This window comes from Muntiacus reevesi, chromosome 8 (genome assembly GCF_963930625.1).
Source record: "Muntiacus reevesi chromosome 8, mMunRee1.1, whole genome shotgun sequence".
Taxonomy (NCBI): domain Eukaryota; kingdom Metazoa; phylum Chordata; class Mammalia; order Artiodactyla; family Cervidae; genus Muntiacus; species Muntiacus reevesi.
In genome coordinates, this window is record NC_089256.1 from 12,299,422 (window position 1) to 12,322,958 (window position 23,537).

Here is a 23,537-nt window from a genome sequence, read left to right on the forward strand (position 1 = left end):
CCAGATCCCCTCCTCTTCCACGACTCACCTCTACTGATCTGATGAGACTTCATGTTGAAGCCGTTCACCATGTGACCAGCTGCTTCCTCACCCCCAGCCATCCTGAGGGCTGCTCCTGCTCTTTCCCCTCACACCCTTCTACACACTGGGCATTGTTTGCACTCTACCATTTTGGTCACCAATCCAGATTCTTCCCTTACGTCTTTCTCAATACATTTGCCAGGTTCCACTGCTATAGAAAAGTTATTTATTTCCAAAGGGCTGTGTTTGGTCCCTCTGACCATATAGAGACCCTATTGCCAAAGAAAATGCTCACACAGGCAACAAAGATGGGGACAGTGAGGCCTCAGGTGGGAGGCAGTGTTAAGAGTTAATGATGTATGATCACGCTAGGGAGAGGCCGTCCTAGCGCCTCTACCCACTTCCAGAGCACTTTTCCTTCCAGAGACAGTCAGGAATGACTTCCAAAGTCTCATTTCATAATGAGAGAGAGGAAGCAGCTGGCAGTGTTTTCACAGACCAGTTAGGGTTGTTTATGTTTGCAGCATTCTGACTTTGTAAGACTCATTTGATGCTGAAAAGAATCCCAACAGTCTCAGTGAGCACTGCTGCTGAAGCGGAGGCTGCTGGGGGCGGGGGAGTAAGGAGAGAAGAGTCTTACTTGAGTTCTGGTTAAAGCGGTGCTTCAGGGTGCTCCAGGCCGAGGTCAGTGAGCCCAGGGTGGCCCTGACGCGGAGGCTGTAAGACACAGTGGCGGTGATGTCCTCCGTGATGTCACACTCGGGCCTTTGGGTGGGTGAGCACCGGCTGCTGGGGATCCAGATGTGACTCGTGTACAAGCTCTCATACTCCCTGGCCAAGGAGAGGAGGGGGCAGCGTCACACCAGGCCCTTCCACCCAGGCTCAATGACGGTTTCAAGTAAACGTCTCCTCCGCTAACTTTTTATGGGCCAGGAAAACCAGCATTCGCTCCACGTTCCGTTCCTCCCCTCTCCTCCAGCACCAACCAGCCTTTCTTCCTGACTCCTTCTCCAAAGACAAGGGAGAACCAGGCATCAACCCCTCTCTGTCCTGGTCTCTCCATCTGCACGGCCACCACCCTAGTCTCAGCTGCTGTCACCCCTTGCCTTGCTGTGTCTCCGGGCAGATTTTCTTACTTCCCTTCCTGCCAGTCTTCAAAGCATTCATCACTCAGCAGAGCATTTCTCTCCTTAGTGACTTCCAAATAGCCTAGAATGGAATGCACACTCTCCCCCAGCCGACAAGACTCTCTGGCCTTCTGCCTCCGCCCATAAAGGCGATGCTCCCTCCACACAGTCCTCCTCACCATTCCTCCAACTTAGCAAGTGTTTGCTGTGTCTCAGTGCCCTGCCCCCGCTTTCACACTGGTTGCCTGCTCCTGTCCTTCAGATGTGGGCTTAAATATCACATCCTCAGACGGACCTTCCCTAAGCATCAGATAAAAAGCTGCCACAGCGCCAACTCGCTGTTGCATTGGATTTTAGCTCCCTCCTAGAACTGATTTCTATCTGAACTTACCTACAGCAGTGCTGCTTGATAGATAGTGTTCCCTGTGATGGTGAAAACCTTCTGTATTCGTGTTGTTTTATACGGTAGCCCGTAGCCACAGATGGCTATTAAGAACTTGAAAAGTGGCTCATATGACTAGGAAACAGACTTTTGAATTTAATTTTGATTAATTTAAGTATAAATAACTGTCCATGGCTAGTGGCTACCACGTTGGACACTGCAGACCTAGTGTACTTATTTCTTTAAGTTTTTACTGTCTCCTCCTCCAAATGTGATCTTCTGCCTGGAAACTTTGTGGTCTGTACCCCTGAGCCTAGGAGAATGTCTACACATGTAGCTGCTTGGTTTGTATGAATTGTTAATGAGCTTTACTGAGTACCTTCTGTGTCCCTGTCAATCCTTGACAGCTCTGAGGGCCTGGACACCTAGAGAAGGACACGCTGACCCATAGGGTCACAATGTGTTTTGGCTCCTGGAGGCAAGCATACAGTCAGGAAAACTGAGGTCTTCCCGCCCCCTAAGAGATCTGAGTCTCCAAATAATTTCTGTTCCTCAAGTCAGAGGCAAACTCATTTCATCTTAAGATTTTCTTCAGTTTTAGACAACTGACTCACTGTTGAAAAGAAGCCTCATGAAAATGTGGTTATATACGCTTGTGTTCCCAGAGAATTCACTGTCAAATCCATGGGACAACTTCCCTTGTTGCTCCAATTCTCTCAGGGCCCATGAAGACAGAGGAGGCAGATGATAGGAAATCATCCTCCTCTGGGCTCACAAAGCCTTCTTGAGCTCTGGAATGAGGGCTGTGCCTCCAGGAATCAACTACTGTCTAAAGGAGAGAAACTAAAAAACAAAACAATAGCAAGAACAACAATAAAAACTCACCCCTGGTACTCGACAGAGTAGTGTATTATTCCTTCAGGCACAATGACTGGGCTCCAAGTCAAGACATGCTTCATATTGACTGACTGTACAGAGAGGTTCTGAGGGGCAGGTAGAACAGCCACTCCATCTGGGACCAAGGGAGACAGACAAGCTGACAAGGTGAATTCACCTCGGGGAATGCCGCAGCTTCAGGTTAGTTTCTAATGAAAAGTCAAACATGCTTAGGAACTAGTCAATCAGTCAGTTCAGTCGCTCAGTCGTGTCTGACTCTTTGCGGCCCCATGAATGGCAGCACGCCAGGCCTCCCTGTCCATCACCAACTCCCGGAATTTACCCAAACTCATGTCCATTGAGTCGGTGATGCCATCCAACCATCTCATCCTCTGTCGTCCCCTTCTCCTGCCCTCAATCTTTCCTACCATCAGGGTCTTTTCAAATGAGTCAGCTCTTTGCATCAGGTGGCCAAAGTATTGGAGCTTCAGCTTCAACATCAGTCCTTCCGATGAACACCCAGGACTGATCTCCTTTAGAATGGGCTGGTTGGAACTAGAAGCAACTCTAATTTTACCATATTTGTGTTCATGCTAAATATTGCTATCATCATTGTAATTCTCCCTTTGGTGATAGAGTAGCATATTAACATTAAACAATAATATGCATGTGTATGGGTGCTTAGTTGTGACCAACTCTTTGTGACCCTTTGGAATATAACCTGCCAGTCTCCTCTGTCCATGAGATTGTCCAGGCAAGAATACTGGAGTGGGTTACCATGTCCTCCTCCATGGGGATCTTCCTGACCCAAGGATCAAACCCACATCTCCTGCATCTCCTGCATTGCACTTTACAGATGGCTTTACCACTGAGCCATCTGCAAAACCCAGTTTATATTAATAATAATAGCTAATATTATTGACATTAATAATGGTTAGTATTTTTGGTCACCTGATGCAAACAGCCAACTCATTGGAAAAGTCCCTGATGCTGGGAAAGATTGAAGGCAGAAGGAGAAGAGGGCATCAGAAGATGAGATGGCTGGATGGCATCACCGATGCAATGGACATGAACTTGGGCAAACTTTGGGAGATGGTGAGGGACAGGGAGACCTGGCATGCTGCAGTCCATGGGGTCACAAAGAGTCAGACATGACTGGGCAACTGAACAACAATATTTCTGAGCACTTACCAAGCTCTATCTATGCCATGTGCTCGGCTATCACATGATTATCTCATTTAATTCTCATGACCATACTGGGATGTTAGGACCATCAGTTTCTCTGTTGTACAAGTGAGAAAACTGAAGCACATTGTACCAACCCTTGGGTCACACTGGCCGCAATGCAGGCCTGGACTTTGTTTGGACTTTGCCACTGACTCTGTGGCCGTAAACACATTGCGTAAACCTGAGCTCTCCACTTCTACATGGCAAACCCATGTCAGCTCCTGCCAGCTTCTCATCACCACCCTTTCTTGATACTGCCATCCTCAGGTATCAAAGCAATTCCTTTGTGTCCCCAATACGGCCAAATGGGGCACAGCTGCTATTTGGGAAGTGCAGGCTCAGGCTGCCATGGAAGGAGTCCAGTACAGAAGGGCACCAAGCCCTTCAGAGTTCAGAGACTCTGCCCCAGACAGCCTTCAGGCCTCTGAGCCAGACGAGACTCAAGCATCTGTTCACACAGCTGTGTACCCAGAGTGTGCACACAGTGGGTCTACAGCTTGCACACAGAATCAAAGAGGCCTATGAAGCTGATCCCTTATAAGAATTTCGCAGCCCCAGTCCAGATCTTCTACTGTGGTCTTCCTCTCTGACTTTTACACACTCCTCTTTTAATGCCCAACACCTGCCTCCTTTTGCTGTTACAGTTGCAGTGATAACATCAACAGCACAGTGTGTATGAGGCTGGGACCCTCGCCTGGGACTTTTCATCTCTGTGTCTGTCTCCAAATTGGCACCTGCTGTTCGTTATCAATTCCTGTAACCATGAGGGGATGGGGGCTGCCGGGAACATCCCACTTAGTGCCCTTGTGGGCACTAATGTAGGACCCTGGTGATGCAGCCCAGTCTCACACTTGGCATCCAGGGCCTGGCCTGTGAGGAAACACCTGGGGTGCCCTCAAGGGAGGCTTCCTGCCCTCCCCACCCTTATACTTGTCGTCACCCAAGGGAAGCAAGGGAAAAGAGCCAGCTGCAGTAAGACAGCCCAGGAGGGCAGGGCGGAGTCCCCTCTGACATGCTTCCTCTGGTGAAGTAGACAAAACATTTCTCTAGGCAGATATGTGGGGACTTTAAAACTATAAACATAAAGCTTCAATTCATAATTCTAAAACTCTCAAAAATGAAATCTCCTGGCCCAGATAATTATACTGGAGAATATGAATGTGAGATGTGAGAGTTGGACCGTAAAGAAAACTGAGCACTGAAGAATTGATGGTTTCGAACTGTGGTGCTGGAGAAGACTCTTGAGAATCACTTGGACTGCAAGGAGATCCAACCAGTCCATCCTAAAGGAGATCAGTTCTGAATATTCATTGGAAGGACTGAGGCTGAAGTTCTTTGGTCACCTGATGTGAGGAGCTGACTCACTGGAAAAGTGTCTGATGCTGGGAAAGATTGAGGGCATGAGGAGAAAGGGGGAACAGAAGGTAAGATGGTTGGATGGCATCATCAGCTCAATGGACATGAGTTTGAGCAAACTCTGGGAGATAGTGAAGGACAGGGAAGCCTGGCATGCTGCAATCCATGTGGCCACAGAGTCAGATACTACTTATCAACTGAACAACAACAAAAACTATGAAATAGTTAAAGAGAAAGTAGTACCAATTTTATACAATATCTTCCAGAAATGAAAGAGGAAAAAACTTACTTTATGGGGTCAGTATTACCCTGATTCCAAAATCAGACAAAGATTATGTATATTTTTTAAAAAGCAAAAGACTACAGATCAATATATCTCAGGCACTTAGATGCAAAAATCTTCAACAAATACAATCAAAATTGGTGTTGTATAAGACTATACACCCTGATCAAGTGGGATTTATTCCAGGTATGCAAGGCTGCTTCAGTATTTGAAAACCAATTAATGTAATCCACCACATCAATAAGATAAAGAAGAAAAATCATATAATGGCTTCAACTGACACCAAGAAGGCATTTACAAAATTCAACACCCGTTCATAATTTTAAAACAAAACAAGAAGAAAAAAAGAAACTGTTTTTTTGAATTATGAACAACAGGAATTATCTCAATTTGATAATGGATTTTCCTGGTGGTGCAGTGGATAGAAATCTGCCTGCCAATGCAGGAGACACAGGTTTGATCCCTGATCCGGGAAGATCCCACGTGCCGTGGAGCTAAGCCCGTACAGTACAACTACTAAGCCCAAGTTCTAGAGCCTGCCAGCCGCAACTACTGAAATCTGTGCACCTAGAACCTGTGCTCCACAGTAAGAGAAGCCAGGGCAGGGAGAAGCACGGCAATGAAGAGAGCAGCCCCTGCTCACTGCACCTAAAGAAAGCCCATGCAAATCAATGAACACCCAGCATAGCCAAAAATAAAAACGAAAAAAAACAACCTACAGCTAACATCTTGTTCAATGGTGAAAGACTGGCTGCCTTTTCCCTACATCAAGAATGAGGCAAGGATGCCCACACTTATCACTTTTATTCAACCTTATACTAAAAGTTCTAGCAACTGTAATAAGGCAAACAAAGAAAGTAAAAGACATTACAGCTTGAAAAAGAAGTGATAAATCTCCCTCTATTTCCAGGTGGCATGTTAGGGTATGTAGGAAATCCCACAGAATCTACCAAAAAAGCCTCCGAAAACTAATAGTGAGTTTGACAAGTTCATAGGATACAAGATAAACATAAAAAAAATTAGTTGTATCTCTAAATACTAGCAATGAACACTTATATGCAGAAACTTAAAATATTATTTGCAATCATTGCCCCTCTCCAAAAGAAAAACCCAGGTGTAAATCTAACGAAACTTACCTAAGATTTCTATGGGGAAAACACCATAATGCCAGTGAAAAAATTTCAAAGAAAATCTAAATAGATGGAGAGGCATACTGTGCTCATGGATTGGACAGCTCAACAAAGTTAAAATGTCAATTCTCCCCAAATTGATATGTACGTTTAACAGGATTCCTATCAAAAACCCAGCAAGGTTTTTTGGGGGAGATAGGCAAGCTTGTTCTAAAATTTATGAGAAAAGGCAAAGGAACAAGAATAAAACAATTTTGAAAAAGCAAAAGGTAAGAGAACTTAATCTACCCAATTTTAAAACTTACAATAATTAAGACTGTATGGTATTGACAAAGAAATAGACACATAGATTGATGAAACAATATAGACATCCCAGAAATAGACCCACACAAATATGCTCAGCTGATTTTTAGCAAAGGTACAAAAGCAATTCACTGAAGGAAGGAAAGCCTTTTCTACAAACAATATTAGAGCAACTGGATATTTGCAGGCAAACAAAAAACCTCAACCCACATCTCACATGTTTGCAAAAATTAACTCAAAGTAGACCGTGGACTTGATGTAAAATGTGAAAGCATAAAACTTTTAGGAAATACACAGGAGAAAATCTTCAGGGCCAAAGATTCCTTACACTTGACACTCAAAGCATGATTCATAAAAGAAAAAATTTTATAAACAGGCATCATCAAAATTAAAATCTCTTGTACTACAAAGACCCTGTTAAGAGGATGAAAAGACGGGATACAGACTAGGAGAAACCATTTGCAAACAATATATCTCACAAAGGATTTATATCTAGAACATATATATAAAGTATACTCAAAACCCAACAGTAAAAAGCGAGCAATTCAATTAGAAAATGAGCAAAAGACATGAAGAGTCATTTCACCAAAAAAGCACACACAGATGGCAAATAGGCACATGAAAATATGTTCAATGTCATTAGCTATTAGGGAAATGCAAGTTAAAACTTCCATGAGAGAGTGCCACACAGCTATCAGAATAACTAGAAATTCTTGAAGTGACAAAACCAAACCCTGGTGAGGATGCAGAGAAAGTGGATCCCTCATACATCACTGGGTGGGAACACAGAGTGGTACCACCACAATGGAAGATAGTTCAGCAGTTTCTTGCAGAACTAAACTTGTAAATTACTCCAACAACCCAGCAGGTGCACTCTTGGGCATTTACCCCAAGGTAATGAAAATTTATATCACACAAAGTCTGCACAACAAATGTCCATAAACAAAATGAAATCAGCCCAGATGCCCACAGGTGAATGGTTAAACAAATATGGTATATCCAATAAAAAGGAACAAACTACACAAAACAATCTGGATGAATCTCCAGGGAATTACACCAACTGAAAGAAGACAAACCCCCAGTTACATACCGTATAATTCTATTTTTATAACATTTTCAAATGACAAAATTTTACATTTTGACAGATTAATGGTTCTCAGGAGTTAGGAAGAGTGGGGAAAGGCACAGTAGTGAGAGATGGGTGAGGTTATAAAAAGGTAACAAGACATACCATTGTGATATTGGAAATGTTCAGTATCTTGACTGTGGTGATAAATATACAAACCTTCACACACACACACACACACACACACACATTCTCAAACAAATGCAAGTAAAGCTGGGAAAATCTGAATAAGATGTGTGGATTTTGTCAATACCTAGGATTTCAATATCCTAGTTGTAGTATTATACTATTGTTTTGCAATATAACATTGGGGAAACTGGGTTTTCTGTATTATTTCCTTTTTTTTAATTTATTTGGCTACGCCAAGTCTTAGTTGGGCATGAGGGATCTTTTTTAATTGCAGCATGCAGGATTTTTTTTTTTTTAGTTGTGGCATGTGAGATCTAGTGGCATGTGAGATCTAGTTCCCTGACCAGGGATCAAACCCAGGGCCCCCTGCATTGTGGGGGTGGAGTCTTAGCCACTGGACCACCGAGGAAGTCCTTTTGTGTTATATTACGAAAAGTGTGAAAGTGTTAATTGCTCAGTCATGTCCAATTCTTTGCGACCCCATGGCCTGTAGCCCGCAGGCTCCTCTGTCCACGGGATTCTCCAGGCAAGAATACTGGATTGGGTTGTCATTTCCTACTCCAGGGGATCTTCCTGACCCAAGGATTGAACCAGGGTCCCCTGCATTGCAGGCAGATTCTTCACCATCTGAGCCACCAGGAAAACCCAGTTATTTCTTATAACTGCATAAAAATCTAGAATTACAATGAAATTTCAGGTAAAAAATACAGTGTCATCGCACCTAAAAAATTAACATTAATTCTGATTATCTGAATAACAGGAAACATTTTAAAAGACCATGATAGGATAAACTCAAACAGGATGAAGTGCATCTAGGAAAAAAGTTGTAGAATTAAGTGCAGTCAATTAAATCAGCAAGGGAGACCTGTTTAGGAAGGGAGATCTAATGATTAGCTGTCTCAATGATTAGGGCACTCACCAAGGCTTTAAGGAAGACACTCTGAGGTTGAATTTCTGGGTATGTCTTTCTTCATGAAGGACACACAGGCAGGACAACAGCAAGAGACGTCCCAACTTTTAGGTCACTCCATTATGCTATGCAACAGTTTGCACTTGTGTAACTATCTTCACCTAGCTGTGAAGTTCCAAATTTAACTCCACTATGGGCAAAATACTGTCTCATTCCTATATTAAAATGAAAATTTCTGCTTCTTTCTGAGCCCTATAAGCAACGTCTTCAATATCTTTATGCCACTTGTATAGTATATTCCAAATTCTATCTTTGTTTCACTGTAGTTTATGGAGCACACACACACATTGGGAATGAGATGGAAAATCAGTAATGCCAGTGAACTACTGATGCCAGGGTATGTTTAATTGGGTTACATAGAAAGTATGGCAGAGGACTTCCCTGATGGTCCAGTGGTTAAGAATCTGCCTTCCAAGGCATGGGGCATGGGTTCAGTCCCTGGTCTGGGCACTAAGACCCCACATGCTATGCAGCCAAAATTCAAAAAAAAAAAAAAAAAAAAAACTAAGATGGCACTACATGAGGAAGGGTCTGTTTTATGCTAGGACACTAAATAGGGGACTCTAGTTTCAGCTCGACTCCTTTCACCTATGAAAGGTTTTTAAATCACCTCCAATTGTTTGAGAAGGCACACGGTGGTCCTTAGAATGCAATTCAGTGGAGAAAAAGAAAACTCTGTCATCCACCCAGCAATCTCACTAACAAGAAATGTCATCTAACAGCCAGGAGTAATGTGCATTGAAGTCAAGTCTCTGAAGAAACCAGTTAATAGACACTCTCCCTGATGTAAATAAGCAAATACAAAAACAAAGAATACAGTCAAGGGATTTCCCTGGTGGTCCACTGTCCAAGGCAAGGGGTGCAGGTTCCATCCCTGGTCGGGGAGCTAACATCCCACAGCTCTCACAGACAAAAAACACAAAATGTAAGACAAAAGTAATGTTGCAACAAATTCAATAAAGACTTTTTAAAAAGACTTAAAAAAAATACAGTGAAGGGGGAAGGGGAGAGTAAGCCTGTAGTGTGAATGGGAAAGACACATTAGCCACAGGAAGGAGGGTGCAAAATGGGGAAGAGTTTTTTCCTCAGCCACACTGGGTGAGAATTCTCATCAGAGCTGGAGTGAGATGTTGGAATATCTTCTGAATGATCATTTGGTTCCTCTGAATAGTTATGCCCTTATCACTATAGAAAATCACTCTCTTCTAGCCATCTGACTCAGTATCTCAAGAAGGCCCATGGGGTGGAGCCTCTTGGATGGTGTTTCCAACAAAGACTGGAGCTGGGTGACTGTGACCTGACTATTAAGATCTTGGTGCTCAGTGTGACAAAACTAGCTAAGCAGCATTTTTTGCACACAGATGCATTCACAAAGCTGATCCCTTTTTCTTGTGGCCTGTTCATTTTCTATTGCACTGTAATAAATTCCCGCAAAGGCAGTATCTTAAAACAACAGAGATTTATTATTTTCCAGTTCCATAGGTCAGGAATCTGAATCAGGTCGAACTGAGCTAATATCAAGGCATTGGCAGAAGAGCAGGCTCCAGGGAAGACTGTTTTCTTGCTATTTCCAGCTGCTGGGACAAGGCCTCACCTTCTTGCACACGGCCCCTCTTTCCTTCATCTTCAAAGCCAACAATGGCTGGTTAAGTCCCTTTCATGTTTCAAATTTTTCCTGCCTCTTTTTCTGTCCTCCCATCCCTCTCTCCCTGGATCCAGGAAAGCTTCTCAGCTTTGAAGGACTCATTTGATGAGATTAGGCCCATCCAATAATCCAAGATAATCTCCTAATCTCAAAATCCCATAACATCAATCACGTCTTTAACATCCATTTTTCCACAGGAGATAACATATCCACAGTTTCCAGGAATTAGAGTGCTGACATCTTGAATTCCCCTAGTGGTCCAATGGTTAAGACTCTGTGCTCCCAATGCAAGGGGTAGGGGGGTTCAATCCCTGGTCAGGGAACCAAGAACCCACAAGTCACACAGTCAAATAAGTGTTTTTTGAAAAAGAATGTGGACATCATTGGGGGACCATCATTTTGACTACCACCACAAGGGGCTTGCACTTTAGGGGATACTGGTACTACAAACTGACATGACATGTCTCTCAATTACAGTAGATTATTTCAAGAGAATCCCCTTGTATGTGACCTGAACAAAAGAGCAAGGCTGAGCTAGGACATGGCTGCTAAACAAGTTGCTGGCATCACTTGTTGCCTAGTAACTAGTGCCCACATCCCAGTTTCAAAAGGTACGCAAACCAGTTCATGCCTCAGGAAAGTGGTCTTTTGTTTCAGGATCTTGAAGTATGGTCTGGATCAGCAGCAGCACAAAACCCTGCAATCTATGCCCTACTGAACGAGAATCTGCATTTTAACAAGACCGCCCAGGTAATTCATAAACATTAAAGTTTGAGAAGCACTGGTATATAGAGGTTAAACTAACCGTTCTCAATCTTGGCTGCCCATTAGAATCACTGGGGAAGAAGCTTTTTTTTTAAGTTTTATTTTGAAATAATTTCAGACTTACAGAAGAGTTGCAAGATAGTACAGAGAGCTCCCATATACCCTTCAGTCAGCCTCCCACATGTACATAACCAGAGAACAAATATGGAAGGGAAGATCCTAACATTGGCCCAATATCCATAATGAAGCGTCAGTCTTTATCTGAATTTCACCGAATTTCCCCCTAAATCTCTTTCTTTCTCTCTTCCTCCCTTCCTTCCTCTCTCCCCTCCTTTCTTCCATCCTTTTTTCAGGAACCAATCCAGGATCCTACATTTAGTTGTCATATCTACTTAAGTCTTCTTCAGTCTGTCCTCAGTCTTTCCTTGACATTTTTGACAGGTACAGGTCAGTAGTTTTGTACGATATTCCTCAGTTTGGGTTTGTCTGACATTTTTTCATGATTTGATTAAGGTTGTTCATTTTTGCCATGTACTCACAGGGAGTGTATGATGTTAATATATCTTATGACTAGCGGAGTTACCCTTGACCACTTGGTTAAGGCAGTGTCTTCACTATAAAATTACCATTTTCCCCTTTATAATTTAATAAATGATTTAGGGGAAATACTGTGATACTGTACAAATATTCTTTCTCCTCAAACTTTCATCCATTAATTTTTGTATTTATTGGTGTATGTTACTTGCAACAATCATTGCTATGATGTTCTAGTAGTGGTTTTGTATGTGTTAATTGGAATCTTGTAAGGAAGAGTTCTTCCTGCTCTACCATTTGTGGAGATTTGTAATATATCAGTGTGGACTCATAGAAATTTATTTTATTCTATCAATGTTGATTATGTTACTCAAATTGTTCCATCTTCGGATATTGGGAGCTATTTTGGATTTTGTGTGCTTTTGACTTACTTTCATCTCTCATTCTCTTTTTTCATGTTATTTTCATTAATAGACTTTTAATTTTTAGAATAATTTTAGATTTATAGGAAAAAGTACAGACAGTAAGTACAGGGTTCTTGTAAACCCTTCACTCAGCTTCCCCTGATGCTAACATCTAATATAGTCATGATATACTTGTCAAAACTAACAAACTAACATTGATACATTATTTTTTAATTAAACTCCAAACTTTACTTGGATTTTGCCAAATTTTCCACTGATACTCTTTTTCCATCCCAGGTTCCAATCCAGGATACTTGTGGCATCTTGGTCCCCATCCTTTTTTGAGCACTTCCTTCATTACTACAAGATGCTCCAAACTTGTATTTTCTCTTCTCAGTTATGAGATAAACCCCTTCTCTAAGAAGTCTAACCCAGGAAGTTTTTAAAAATCCCAGAGCCAAGGCGGCACCCTAGATTAATTAAGTCAGATTTCTGACTGTGAAATCCTGGTATTTGTATTTTTAAAAGTGCTTCAGGTGATTCTAACGTGCACTTGAGATTGAGAACCACTGACCTAGACCTTACTTCTGGGGCCTGAAAGATAGTTAAAACTATGAATGATATATGATATCACTTTTACATGGAACCTAAAATACAACACAGAGAACCTGTCTATGAAACAGAAACAGAATCACGGACGTAGAACAGAATGGTGGTTGCCAAGGGGGAGGGGATGGAGGAAGGGGTGGAGTAGGAGTCTGGGGTTAGCAGATGTAAGGTTTTATGGATAGAATGGATAAGCAACAAGGCGCTACTGTATAGCACAGTGAACTGTATTTAATATACTGTGATAAACCATAATAGAAAAGAATATTTAAAAAGAATGTACATATATATATGTATAACTGAATCACTGTGCTGCACAGGAGTAATTAACACAAAATTATAAATCAACTATATTTTAATTTAAAAAAAGCTATGAATGATAAATCCCTAAGGACTTGAGTGCATTTCCCAGTAGGCGCCTGTGTTCCCTGAAGACAGGAGACTCTGTTTTGTTCATCTTTAATCAGCACCTAATCCAGAAGCCGGCACATAGTGGGTGTTCAGAAATTTAGAATGAAGGAAAACAAAATATGTGAACCAAATCCTGGCTCAGTGAAACTGGCCTCAGCCTGAATTTTTTCCTCCGACTCCTATCTAATTGAGATAACCATTATATCTACTACTGTGAGCAAGAATCCCTTAGAAGAAATGGAGTAGCCATCATAGTCAACAAAAGAGTCCAAAATGCAGTGCAATCTCAAAAACGACAGAATGATCTCGGTTCATTTCCAAGGCAAACCATTCAATATCACAGTAATCTAAGTCTATGTCCCAACCACTAATGCCGAAGAAGCTGAAGTTGAACGGTACCATGATGACCTACAAGACCTTCTAGAACTAACACCAAAAAAAGATGTCCTTTTCATCATAGGGGACTGGAATGCAAAAGTAGGAAGTCAAGAGATATCTGGAGTAACAGGCAAATTTGGCCTTGGAGTACAAAATGAAGCGGGGCAAGGGCTAACAGTTTTGCTAAGAGGATGCACTGGTCATGGCAAATACCCTCCTCTAAACAACACAAGAGACGACACTACACAGGAACATCACCAGATGGTCAATACTGAAATCAGATTGATTATATTCTTTGCAGCCAAAGATAGAGAAGCTCTGTACAGTCAGTGGAAACAAGACTGGGCAGTAATTGCGGTTCAGATCATGAACTCCTTATTGCAAAATTTAGACTTCAATTGAAGAAAGTAGGGAAAACCACTAGACTATTCAGGTAGGACCTAAATCAAATCCCTTATGATTATACAGTGGCAGTGACAAGTAGATTCAAGGGATTAGATCTGATAGGCAGACTGCCTGAAGAACTATGTACAGAGGTTCGTAACACTGTATAGGAGGCAGTGATCAAAATCATCCCCAAGAAAAAGAAATGCAAAAAGGCAAAATGGTTGTCTGAGGAGGCCTTACAAATAGCTGAGAAAAGAAAAGAAGCGAAAAGCATAGGAGAAAAGGAAAGATATACCCATCTGAATTCAGAGTTCCAAAGAATAGCAAGGAGAGATAAGACTTTTTAAAGCGAACAATGAAAAGAGACAGAGGAAAACAATAGAATGGGAAAGACTAGAGACCTCGTCAAGAAACTTAGAGATAACAAGGGAACATTTCATGCATAGATGGGCACAATAAAAGACAGAAATTGTATGGACATAACAGAAGCAAAAGATATTAAGAAGAGGAGGCAAGAATACTCAGAAGAACTAACCAAAAAGTTCTTAATGACCCAGATAACCACAATGGTGTAATCACTCACTTGGAGCCAGACATCCTGGAGTGTGAAGTCAAGGGGGTCTGGGGAAGCATCACTACGAACAGATCTAGTGGAGGTGATGGAATTCCAGTTGAGCTATTTCAAATCCTAAAAGATGATGCTGTGAAAGTGCTGCACTCAATATGCCAGCAAATTTGTAAAACTCAGCAATGGCCGCAGGACTGGAAAAGGTCAGTTTTCATTGCAATCCCAAAGAAAGGCAATGCCAAACAATGTTCAAACTACCACACAACTGTACTCATTTCACACGCTAGCAAGGTAATGCTTAAATCATTCTAGCTAGACTTCAACAGTATGTGAACCGAGAACTTCCAGATGTACGAGCTGGATTTAGAAAAGGCAGAGGTACCAGAGATCAAGTTGCCAACATCTGTTGGATCATAGAAAAAGCAAGAGAATTCCACAAAAACATCTACTTCTGCTTCATTGACTACGCCAAAGCCTTTGACTGTGTGAATCACAACAAACTGTGGAAAATCCTGAAAGAGAGAGGAATACCAGACCACCTATCTGCCTCCTATGCAACCTGTATGCAGGTCAAGAAGCAGCAGTTAGAACTGGACATGGAACAATGGACTGGTTCCAAATTGGGAAAGGAGTATGTCAAGGTTGTATATTGTCACCCTGCTTATTATTTATTTAACTTATAATTTAACTTATTTGCAGAGTACATCATGCAAAGTACTGGACTGGATGAAGCAGAAGCTGGAATCAAAATTGCTGGGAGAAATATCAATAACCTCAAATATGTAGATGATACCTCCCTAATGGCAGAAAGCAGAGAGGAACCAAAGAGCCTCTTGATGAAGGTGAAAGAGGAGAGTAAAAAAGTTGGCTTAAAACTCAACATTTAAAAAACTAAGATCATGGCATCTGGTTCAATCACTTCATGGCAGATAGATGGGAAACAATGGAAACAGTGACAGACTTTATTTTTGTGGGCTCCAAAATCACTGCAGATGGTGACTGCAGCCATGAAACTAAAAGATGCTTGCTCCTTGGAAGAAAAGCTATGACAAACCTAGAGAGCATATTAAAAAGCAGAGACATTACCTTGTGGATAAAAGTCCATATAGTCAAAGCTATGGTTTTTCCAGTGGTCATGAATGGATGTGAGAGTTGGACCATAAAGAAGGCTGAGTGCTGAAGCATTGATGCTGTTGAATTGTGGTGCTAGAGAAGACTCTTGAGGGTCCCTTGGACAGCAAGGAGATCAAACCAGTCAAATCTAAAGGATTTCAAGTCTGATTTGAATTCAACACTGAATATTCACTGGAAGGACTGATGCTGAAGCAGAAGCTCCAATACTATGGCCATGTGATGCAAAAGGCCAACTCACTGGAAAAGACCCTGATGCTAGGAAAGATTGAAGGCAGGAGGAGAAGGGTACAACAGAGGATGAGATGGTTGAATGGCATCACCAACTCAATGGACATGGGCTTGAGAAAACTCTGGGAAGTAGTGAAGGACACGGAAGCCTGATGTTCTGCAGTCCATGGGGTCATGAAGAGTCAGACATGACTGATCAACTGAATAACAACAGCTTCTATATGACATTAGACCTCTGTGCCCTTCTGAGGTTTATGCCCACCACAAAGTCCTCAGGCAAATTTCCCCAGCAGAAAACCTTGCATCTTCTTCCTTGCATGACTCCATACTGGCTTTCTCCTCATGGGGTCCGCTGTCAATTCCCCTCATTTGGATCCTCTTCTGTCACTTTTACCTCAATAGCCCTTCTGGCAAATGTGTCAGAAAAGGTAGAAACATTTTCTTTATTACTTTCACTTTGTCCTTCCAACCTTTTCCTGTCCTGCTTATGTGCCAGCTTCTTCTGCAGAGAACTAAAAGGGCACAGGCTCTGTAGGCATCCAAACCAGGATCAAATCCCAGTTCTCCAACTTACTAGATGTAGACACTTCTGTGACTAACTGAACCTCTCTGTTACCTAGTGTATAAGTGGGGATTGTATCACTTCCTTTGCAGGACTGATGTGAGATGTCAAGAGAATGTTCTCACTAATCTAGCACACAGTGTGTGCTCATAAATGGCAGTCGTGATGGTCATTCTTGTTGCTATTTTTATTACTATTATTATTGGTAGTGGGAATCAGTTTCTTGAATCACACAAATTACTTGAAAGGGACAGGGCAAGGAAAAATAATTCTATAAAAGCAAGCAAGAACTCTACCCATCTGTTCCAAGGATCTAGAGTAAGTAATAGTTCATTTAGATGTTGCTGAAATCATTTCAGGCTTCTACACAATTCAGAGGAAATGATCAAAATCACATAAAGGTAACCTCAGCTAAAGCAAATATTTGCTGACACCGCCACCAGTTTGCATAACCAACAGATGGTAAGTAACACAGGGTGGGCACCCTGACATCTTCAGAGTGCCTTTGTCTGCATAATCTCGTTTGACACCTCCCAACCACAAGGTAGTTATTTTGACCATTTTACAGACAAGGAAATTGAAGTGATGTGATACATTCACTGAACTAGCAAGTGATAAAAATCAAGACTCACCCATAGGTCCTTCTCACTCTGACATCCTTGTGGCTTCTACCACTGTTTTTGGGGGGGCAGGGCAGGGAGAGACAAGGATAGTGGTGGCTGTTTTTGTTTCTTTGTTTTTCTGTGCAAGTTTACAGGTACCAGAAGAGTACTCACCTCCAGGTCTGTTTAAAATAGGAGTTTTCCTTAAAAGGCTGGACTGCCTCATTGAAGAAAATGTCAAATTAATAAATGGGCCATGGGGATCAAAAAACATAAATTTCCTGTTTAAAAAAAAATTAGGAAAAATATGCTGGCTTTTCCCCTTCTCATTCAGCCTCCCCATCTTCTCCCTTTAGCTTAGTGGAGGAGTATTTTCCTGGCAACTTGTTTGTCCCACCAACTAATCAATCGATCAACTAACTAACCAATCAACCAACACGCTTAGCCTATGCTAGGGGCCATGGGGACACCAGAAAAGATGCCTAGGCCCTGCCTTCAGGCAAGTGTAAGAAAAGAAATAACCCACTGAAATAGAGTACAGGGGGTCAAGGGTCAAAGGAGAGAGGTCTGGTAAGGATCTGCAGGAGCAGGGTCCCACCTGGAATGGGACGACGGGTTTGGGGTGGGGTAAGGAGCTAGAGATCGAGCTTCTGGTGGAGAAGAACAATAATAAAGTCCAGGAGGAGGAAATGAGGGCGTTACATGCCAACTGTGAAGACAACAGCTGCCTGTGGCCTACACTTGTTCACAAGGAGCTGTGAGAAAGAGGATTGGGGACTGAATACAGTGGGTCCCGAAACAAAGAGCAAATTGACATATTACATGCTGAGACAGAGCTGTGAAGGGCTGCGAGCTACACAGGCATAAATCTGATGTTTCAGTCAGCTCCAAACATCTGCTAATCACCTTGGCACTGATGTGTTACCTGATTTAAACTAACTGGATGATTAGTTCTCAATGTTACCCAAAAATAGAAAAGAAAGTATGAAGAAGAAAGTATTCAATACAACCATCAACACTGCAAACTGTCTAGTGCCTTGATGTATTCAAATTAGAAATTTCTCTTAAATGCTGACAGGAAGAAACATCAAAAGCAAAAGAGCTGCAATTTCATAACAATAAAACATGTAGGTGCAAGCAGCCAGAAACGGAGCAGAGAAAATTATGTAATCTTAACCAGCAGGCAAAATGCTCCAAACCAAATACTTAAAAAAATGTTACAGAGTACCTGACCAGGAGAGGGATCCAATTTTCATAAGTCTTGGACCCCAATATTAAGGTTGCAAAGTATGTCTTCTTATTCACCTGTATTTTGTTAGAATCTTCATTTTACTTAAACCTCTCCTTACAGAGAACATCTCTGAGGCACTCAGAGAAAGACTGAGATAATACTGTGTTCTGGCTTTTAAAACTCGATAATGAAATGAATAATAAAATGCATATGGATCTCTGTTCACCTTTAAACTATTTGTTCTGATGCTTTATCTTTCTAGATTGCTCTGTGGAATTTAAGAGAGGTTTCTTAATAGAATGCAGGCCTTTTCTTTGTGGGGATGGAGGAGTGAAAAACCTTTTTAAAAACAGACATAAGGTGACCTATGCATATACTACAACCCCAAACCCTGGGAAAGTATTTTTCAGCTTCTTAACCTATAGTTGAATCCCAGACTATTGGCCATATTCTAATTAATACTTACCCACAAACAAACAAGGAATCAAGGCGTAGGAAAACCACATGATAAGACTTGTCTTGATTTCTTCTAGAGCCATTTTGAGGGTCGGTGTTTGGCAGACTCAGCTTGACCTGGAATGTTGTTTCCTTCCAGAATGAAGCATGCTTTCCATCTCAGACATCCTTGCTTCGGGACACAGATGTTGGAGCTCAGTCTGAGTCGCTGTAAAGCCTGAATTGTTCTGGAAAGAGGAGCCAGCTCACAAGAGGCGGGCTGTGCAGCACCTTCCTTTCTGCCCAAACCTAGATATTGCGTCAAGAGGGAGTGGCCTAGGAGAGTTCCAGAGAAAACTTACCTGGGAAGCTTAAGAATCAGTGTGGTGAGGGGAATGCCCTGGTGTCCAGTGGTTAGGACTCTGTGCTTCCACTGCAGGGGGCACAGATTCAATCCCTAGTCAGGGAACTAAGATCTTGCATGTAAATAAAGTTATTATTATTGTTTTTTCAAAAAATAAAAAATCTGCCTGGATCACAGGTTCTAACCTGGGGGACCCTGAATAGACCTCTAGAGGTCTCCTTGGCAGTAGCAGGCAAGATTATCTGACCCTCTCAGCAAATAACTGTTCTCTTTCACAAGGCTCCCTCTTGTGAGTTCATTGGAGGTGGGTACTTTTGCTACATCTCCAATTCAGAAGAAGTAGAGATGTTTAAAAAAATTTTTTTAATATCTTTTTAAAAGTCAGGAGATGAAGAATATATAGCTTCATATTTGTTTGCAAGCAAAAAGAAAACCTGGAAGGAGATAAGAGAAACTACCAAGGTTGTTTATCTTGGGGCAAAGGGAGTGGGAATTGGGAAGATGGAGAAGAAAAATGGGAACCAGACTCTTTCCAGTAACTTTTGTTTGTTTGGGGAATTTTAAAAACTGTTTTTATTGTGGTAAAATACACATAAAATTTACCATCTTAGCCATTTTTCCATATACAGTCAGTGGTACTAAATACATCCAAATTGTTATACAACCATTACCACCATCCGTCCCCATAATTCATCTTGTAAAACTGAAACTCTATACTCAATTAAACAGTAACTCCCCCTTCCCCCCTCCCCCTGGAAATCACCATTGTATTTCCTGTCTTCAGGATTTTGACTACTCCAAGTACCTCGTGTAAGTGGAATCCTGCAATACTTGTCTTTCTGTGACTTGTTTATTTCAAATAAAGTATAACGTCCTCAAGATTCGCCCATTTTGTAGATTATAGAATCCCTTCCTTTTTAAGGCTGAATAATGTTCCATATACCACATTATGTTTATCCACTCACTGACACTCGAGTTGCTTCCACATCTTAGTTACTGTGAATATAATGCCGCTCTGAACACAGATGTACAAACATCCTGAGATTCTGCTTTCGATTCTTGTGGGTGCTATGTATCTTTTTATATTGTTTGATTACTGAACCATGTGAATGTATTATTGAACATTTTAATTTTTTTTTAATTGGAAGGAAATTTTATGATAAGGTTTGGCCCCCTAAAATGTTAGCTTTTTAAAGTCTCTAAACACTCTACATGTGCAAATGCATTAGTAAAAAGAACATGAATTTTAGAGAGCAACATTTTAGTTAGTGTCAGAAATTATTTGCAATATAACCTTAGGAAAGTTATTTATTTATTCATTCAACTGCCATTCACTAAGGGCTTACTATATGCTAGATACTGGAAATTAATAGTTCCTGCCCTCAACCACAAACTTCCCAACTACTGGAGAAAATGGACATGAGAATAATCACAAATCAATATTGGAAATGAAATGACAGAAATGTTATCAAAGACATATAGGAGCATTAAACAGAAACACCTAACTCAGCCTAGGGGATCAGAGAAGACTTCTTGGAGTAGGTGACTTTAGGGCTGAGTATTAAATGCTAAAAAAAATCAGTCAGCTATAGCGTGTTTAGGAAACCACAAGACGCTTGGTGCAACTAGAGAACAAGGTTGAAGTAGCAAGAAATGGGGCTCAAAGACAGACAAAAACAGAATTCAAGAGAGCTTTGAATGCCTTATTGATGAGCACTGAGTTTATCCGGAGGCAATGAGGGTTAAAGGAGTTCGTCTGATCACAGCACCCTCTGTATTTGAGTTTGAGAAAGTTTATGACTAGGGTGGAGAAAATAGTGGAAGCAGCCAAACTGGAGGCTAGTAGGTGAGGAGGGAGGTATTTTAGTCAGTCAGGTGAGAGATGTTGGCTTCCACAAGGTTTTCCCATGTCTCAAGAGAGAGAAGCGAATAAATTCAAAACAGGGAGGTAGAATTGACAGCTCCTAGACATTGAGTGGATTGGAGGAGGAGGAGGCGGCAAACATGATTTTCAGGTTCTAGGTCTGAGTAACTAGGTGGTGACAGCAGCTTAACCTAAATAATGTTAAGGAGGGTGGGGTGGCAGCAAGGTAGTCAGAGATGGGGATGGTATAGAAAAAGTGTGCATGTGTTCAGTTTGACACACTTGAACTTGAGGTGCTCGTAAGGACTGGGGGGAGTCTTCAAAATGTAAATGATCTTTGTCTCAGTTTATGAGTGTCAGAGTATGGCACTATTTCCCCTATCTTCAGCATTTCAGTGGTAGCTGAGACTAGGAAGTGGTGAGAACATTCAGGGAGGGTATGTAGATTAAGGAGGTGGGTGGATATGCTCTTGGAGAAGACCAGCATTTAAGAATGAACTGACAAAAGAAAAATGGCATAAAAAGATATGGGGGAATAAATAGGTCAGAGAGGTGGTTCTGGAACAAACTATGGGCATGGAAACAATGAGGGAAGGGGTGGTCACCAAGGGGGAGTGCAGAAGAAAGTCACTTGATCATCAAAAAATGTCTCCAAGATTTATGTCACCTAGGTCATTTGTAATCTCAGTAAGAGGAGTCCCAGTGGACAACTTCAATCAGAAGTTAGATCATTGTAGGCTGAGGAGTGGATTGGAAAAAGCAGTGCTCTCTTGATGTGAAGGGGAAGATAGCAACTCCATGAGCCTCATTTTTATAAAACAATGATGTCTTGCATAATAGTTGTGGGAATTAAAGAATGCAGACAAAGCACATTAGCACAGTGCCAGGAACACAATAGGTCTTCACAAATGGCTTATTAACCATTTGTTGTATTAATAATATTAACAATAAATACATTAGGGATTATTTGCTCTTACTGGCTGGACCTTTGTAGGCTGCCCATCTTTCAGTTTGGACCCTGGATCAGCAAAGAAAAGCTTCCAGTTGGTGACACCAATTAAGAGGGTCCTCGAAAGCATGGGTTCTGGAGCCAGACTGTCTGGGTTGGCGTTTGGGCTTTGCCATTTACTAGTTGTGTTTTTTTAGCCAGCTCTTTTAAGAAATCTGTTTTAATGTCCTCCTCTGCAAATTGCAAAAAACTGTAATAGTACCTAACTCACAGGGCTGTTGTGAGGATTATGTGAGACAGTACATTCAGGACAGGATCTGGCAAAGTAAGTACACAATAAGCATTAGCTGTATCTTTTAACTACATAATAGTCAAGAACACTTGCTGCACCGTCTCCTTGATCCTCACATTATACATATAGTATATATAGGACTTAAGTCTTTCAAGGTAAGATTTGATTCCCAACTTTTCAGATGAGGACACACCTGAAAATATACAGTAGACCCCCAAAGCTAGACAGACAGAAATTTTGACAGAGATCTGCCTAACTACAAGTTCTTTTCACTCACCTTACTGCCTCCCAGTTAGCACCAAGAGGGCTCACAATGTGTATGAGGGACATAAAACTGAACGATCTAGATTAGCAAGGGCTTTAGAGAACAGGTAGCCCTTAAAATGGCATTTCAAGGATGTACCTACTTAGTTTGGATAGGAGATACACATTTGCAGTTAAGCATTCCAACTGAGAGGATGGCATGGGCAAGGCTCAGGGATGGAAAAGTTGAAGGAAAACAGACTGAGGATGAGAAGGTAAGTAAACAGAAAATGGGAGAAAGAACAAGACTTAGTTATGCTGTAGAGGAAGGAGAGTTGTTCCCCAGACTTTGAGGTCTTACGATATTTAGCTCAATCTGGACATGAGTCCTTGTCAAGGTCCCCTGCCCACCACTGCTATGTTGACAAGGCAGTACTTATTGCCTGCAACTCCATCACAATCCACTGCAAGGACTCTGATCTCTGCTCAGCAGACTTCTGGGACACTGAAACGTAATGCTACCTGGCTGTCACAAGCTTTTGAATGACAGTTCATCTCAGGACTGGCCCATGAACCAACAAGGAGCTTAGACCATCAACCTCTGCATGGGCCAAGCCACTGGTTGAAAATTTCTGGAGGGCTGTGCCTCACCTGCAAGCCGCTACCCTTGCCTGGACATGCCTCTGACCATACCTTTTTCTTCTGACTTTGAGGAATTTCCCTCTCTATACCTTCTCATCAGTTGGTTGTGATCTATTAGTTGGTTGGTCAGTCTATGCAACCTGCCAAGACTGAACTATCCTCTAAACTGCTGCCAGGACTTCTCAGGTTAATTCCCAACGCATTCCAGTCATCTATATCTGAAGACGAACCATTGGAAGTACAAAGCTATTCCCTTTCATAAGCACAGTCTACAAGTAGGAATTAGTTTTCCTATTACACTATTTGCCATTTGAATGATTATGGAAGGAAAAGCAAGGAGATAGTTTTTTTATGGAAAGGCAA

At 41.7% G+C, this 23,537-nt stretch overlaps 1 protein-coding gene across 1 annotated transcript in view; it reads right to left on the reverse strand.

Annotated features, from left to right (window-relative positions):
• The window catches only part of IL20RB (interleukin 20 receptor subunit beta), a 34,549-nt gene extending 15,625 nt beyond the window's left edge, over nt 1-18,924 (reverse strand). Inside the window, exons 1-3 of the mRNA XM_065942955.1 lie at nt 18,852-18,924; nt 2,416-2,542; nt 662-852 (exon numbers count right to left, since the gene is read on the reverse strand). Of these exons, the coding sequence (XP_065799027.1) occupies nt 662-852; nt 2,416-2,542; nt 18,852-18,924 (391 nt within the window). The remainder of the gene's footprint in view (nt 1-661; nt 853-2,415; nt 2,543-18,851) is intronic.
• Between the last annotated feature and the right edge of the window lie 4,613 nt (nt 18,925-23,537).